At 34.9% G+C, this 4,627-nt stretch overlaps 1 protein-coding gene across 1 annotated transcript; it reads left to right on the forward strand.

Annotated features, from left to right (window-relative positions):
- The first annotated feature begins 1,240 nt into the window (after window positions 1–1,240).
- Window positions 1,241–3,692, forward strand: LOC104907020 (hypothetical protein). Its single transcript, XM_010695869.3, has one exon. It carries the CDS (start codon window positions 1,368–1,370, stop codon window positions 3,543–3,545), a length of 2,178 nt encoding a protein of 725 aa, XP_010694171.2. The 5' UTR covers window positions 1,241–1,367; the 3' UTR covers window positions 3,546–3,692.
- The last annotated feature ends 935 nt before the right edge of the window (window positions 3,693–4,627 follow it).

The raw sequence follows: 4,627 nt of genomic DNA on the forward strand, positions 1-4,627 counted from the left end.
TAAATAAGTTGAATCGAATAACTAACTAAACAATAGAAGAAACTAGAATATGAGTTCAAGTAAGATAAGTTTAGATAAGATACAATTAGATAAAATAAGTTTATATAATTTAAGATAAGTCAAAATAAGTAGTTGAACTTAACGGGGCTTTAATGGTTCATATTTGACATATAAAAAATCTATACATTGAGACTGGAATCAAATATCCATAACAACTCTTTAAAGTCAAAATCGCTAAATGACGGCTTGTTCGTAATCGCTATCAGTTTGCGATTTTTAGTTTTGTGAATGTATAAGTCGTATGATATAATGTGTATATAATGACCTTTAAATTAGTCATAGTTATATTAAACATCTTAATTACGAAAATTGATAACTGAAAGCTAGAAACTACGGACTCGTACGTTATCATTTTTGTTTTTTGTTTTCAGTTTTTCTGAAAACTAAAAGCAAAAAAAGGGAACTAGAAAAAGTGGTTTTCGTTTTCAAAATTATCATGTTTCTAATAAGTTTGACTAATTTTTGATCCATTATAGGACATATCATATGACTTTTGAATACAAAAAATCAAAAACCTAAAAACCACATTGATGCCGAACGAGCTCGTATACATTTTCTTGTTTCCATATTTTTGTTTTTAGCTTCAAAAAAAATAAAAGCGAAAAAACGATATAACAAACATGTCCTGAGTTAGCGGTTTATCTCCACGACTTTTAAAAGAATAGAACTAGTTATTAGGCCCGGGCTACGCCCCGGGTAAGAAAAAATTTCAATTTATTAATATTGTAATTTAAGATGATAACACTAAATGTTATTTGGTCTAGTGGTTAAGACTTTAATTTGTGTTCTTGAGGTTGCAGGATCAAAGCCTAAACTATGCAATTTCTAATTTTTTTTATTGTTATGAATGACATGGAGTATAATGCCCTTAAGGAGAGCGTCACATGACACCGTTCCTGATTTAGGCACGCCTTTTAATATATTAGTATAGATTTTACAATACCAAGGAATTATTTATGAATATAGAGCAAAGTGATAGTTTCTTTTTCCAATCAATATTTTGGGGAAAAGAATTCAAATTATTGTTTCTAAGCTCTAACAACACCACCACCATCGGCACCATGATTAAGTAAGTAGGTTTTTTTCTTTTTGGACAAGTAATGCTCGACGTATGCTTAAGCTAAATTTAGCTAATAAGCTCCAACAGGTTCAGAATATAGCCTCAACTCAAGTACTCAACTCTAGCCTCTACTCTCTAGTCTCCAAACTCCAAAGTCTCCAACTTTTCATTCTTTTTAGTGGACCCATCTCCTCCAAGTTTCAACTTCCATGAAATAGGCAAAGAACTTCCATCAATAATCAATTCCATGTACGAATCAAGAACAACAGAAATAATTAACCCAAAAGATGGAAACCCCACCATCAGAAAGGCAAGATTTCTCAAACCCAATGCAAGAAATATCAATAATATGTCCGAATTTCCCAAAACCACTTTAATTTCTGACATTTTCACCCATCGAAACCTTCAAAAATGGCCTTTAAATGTGCACTTCACTGGTTGGAAAGAACCCCGGAAAAATTGGACAAAATGGTTCAATTCTTTAGTAACAAATCATGCTACAACTTGGTATCATTCTGGTATTATTGATGGAATTCAGGCTTCTTGTCATAAAATCCCCTGTAACAAAGATTTAATTCTTGGTGTTTGTGAATTTTGGTGTCCAAAGACTAATTCTTTCATATTTCCATGGGGTGAAGCCACAATTACCCTTGAAGATGTCATGATTCTTGGTGGTTTACCTGTAATTGGTGAGTGTTTAAACAAACCCATTGAAGAAAATTCTGTGAAAATTCATGGTGGTTTAAGAAGGGCAATATGGGAAATTTCTGAAAAGAGTGGAGGAGAGAGAGAGGTTACTCATTCAGCTTGGATTAAACATTTCATGGAAGAAGAAGAAGAAGGTGAAATTGAACATGAAGAAGGTGAGTTTGAACATGTTGCTTTTCTTTCTTTATGGCTTTCAAGGTTTGTTTTACCTGATCAATTTGAGAGTGTAATTGGTAGTTATGTATTTTCTATTGCAATTCATTTATCTCAAGGCACTCCAATTGCTCTTGCTCCTGTTGTTCTTGCAAAATTATATAATGAATTGACATTATTGACTAATAATGTTATTGATCTTCCTTTGGATTCAAAGTGTAATGTTGTTGGTTTGTTTAAGATTGTTCAACTTTGGGTAGTTGAGAGATTTCCTGAATTTGGAGCAAGTTTGGCAAAACCTTTAGGATCAGGGGATCCTAGGGTTGCTAGGTGGGACAATGTAGAATTTGAGGTTACTCTTGAACATGTAAGGGAAAGACTTAAGGTGGGTAAGGGTTTTCGATGGCGGCCGTATGCTAGTGATTTGGAGAACTGGGATCATCTTCCATTTTATCAAGAAACAGAACAGTTGATCTCTAATTGTGCAGTTTTGGATGATTGTAAGTTGTCGTTTGCTCGGTTTTTGTATCCGTGTAGGATAGATGGACTTGGAAACAGTTGTAAGGAGAAGTATCAACCACATAGGGTAGCTATGCAATTTGGGTATGATCAAGACATTCCAGGGGAATTTAGAGTTTCTGCTGCTGAGTGGGATAAAATGGGTTTGTATATACCATCTAGAACTTTTGAACCCGGGGTGTCTAGAAGTTACTATAATTGGTGGAAAGACTTCATTTTCCGTCATGAAGAAGCAGTTCGTGATTTCTTAAAGACGAAGAGGGGAAAAGGCAGCAGTAAAAGATCGGTTGGGGGACAGGAAAGTGGGAAATGTAGACCTGGTATGGAAGGCAAGAGTTCATGTGCTTCTCCTCAGCTTATGCTTGACAGTTGTGAAAACAAGGGTGATAAAGATGATAATGGTTCAAGGGATTTTGATCATCTTCCATTAGCTTTGAGATCATGCTCTAATGCAATGCTTAAGAAAGTTGCTCCGAGAAATGAAACAATAAGAGGACAGACATCAGCTGCTATAAAGTCTCCTCGAATTAAGATTAAAGGATCTTCTGACCCAAATGGTGGAAAAGGGATTCCAATGGCTAAAAAACATGTGGTATTTGATTCTCTTGACATAGATCATGTACCGTTAGCTTTGAGACTTCAATCAATTGCTAGGAGTGGGGGAACCCTTAAGCGAAAACGTGTGGCTTCTAATTCTCTTGACATAGATCATGTGCCGTTAGCTATGAGACTTCAACCAATTGCTGGGAGTGGGGGAACTCTTGACCAGATAGAAAGTTATGCTTCCACTGGAAATGAAGGAAAACCACTTCAGGAAAAGAAACAAACTGAAAAAGTTGCTTCCCTAAGATCAGATGCTGCTAGTCACATTACCAGGAAAGGAACTAGCCCGAGAAACACTCCTGATGTAACTGATACAGAAGTTGAGGATAATGCCAGTGGCATGTCGAGTGAACTGTTGGCTCGAGTGGCAAAGCTTGAGAAAGATGTTGCTGCTCTAGCTGCTTTCAAATTACGCAGTTCAGAGTTTTCTAACTGTGATTAAAGATTGATATTTGCTCGATCTTAGGCTGACAGATGATTGTTTGTAGTTATTGTACAACCCAAAATGTAAGATATATGGAAATTATCTTTAGTTTAACACTAATATCAAGTGAAATAGATTCTTAAATCAATACTCCACTTTAGTAAATCTGCAGCTTCCTAAAGAAATCAACCAGAATACTTGCCAGTCCATAAAGATGGCAATTTTCGTTGTCTATTCTCCTTCTTCATTAGTTCTGTACATGTAATTCCATCATCTGCTTCCGAAATGCGTCTCACATTGTGAGAAAATCTTTTTATTTCCTTTGGATTATGATACGTCGAGAAGCAGATGATGTGTTGTGAATTGCGATCATGTCGTGTGTTCTCTTAAAAATGCCTGTTGGATAGAACATAGAACAGCATGAACTTATCAAAGAACCAACACAACAGGTGTGGAATCCAGAAGCAATTGTCATAAATCTAATTGTTTTATTATGAATATGAGATTTTCAGTCTTCAAAATCTGGCTCGTGTGAATATTGAAATCAATAATATTTACATCTAGGATTCGGAGGGATAAACTCTCTTATACTCCATGAATCTACGGGAAATCATTCCTTATTAGGAGAACCTTTGCGTCCTATCGTTGCATCTAGTATTTTATTAGTTATGACTTATGAGTATTATTTGCTGATGTTGATCCCAAACCAATTTGATCTTGATTTAGTTTTTAAAACTAAAAAGTAAGAGCTCTAGTAAAATTTATCAAAGAGTCTAACCATATTAGGAGTATTTATGTAACTAGTCGAATGTTTATAATGATTTTTTATCATATTTGGCTATAAATGGAAATCAATTTCTCATGCATTTAAAAATGACAAAATTGGCCTCAACACCACATATTATGGCTTGGGTGCACCAAACACCACAAACTTTGACTAGTAGTCAAAATACCACAAACTATTGGCCTATTACAGCGCGTGCCATAAATAATGTCAAAGGTAAACTTGAGGTCGTGGGATCAAATTTTATACAATGCATTTACTATTTTTTTTGTTATATATGGATCATGTGTAGTAAAACAACCTAAGTAATTTGTGA

This window comes from Beta vulgaris, chromosome 4 (assembly GCF_026745355.1).
Source record: "Beta vulgaris subsp. vulgaris cultivar EL10 chromosome 4, EL10.2, whole genome shotgun sequence".
Taxonomy (NCBI): Eukaryota; Viridiplantae; Streptophyta; class Magnoliopsida; order Caryophyllales; family Amaranthaceae; genus Beta; species Beta vulgaris.

What these genes read in the sequence shown, in the direction of transcription:
- LOC104907020 (XM_010695869.3), top strand. Translation starts at nt 1,368, where the DNA reads ATGTACGAATCAAGAACAACAGAAATAATTAACCCAAAAGATGGAAAC.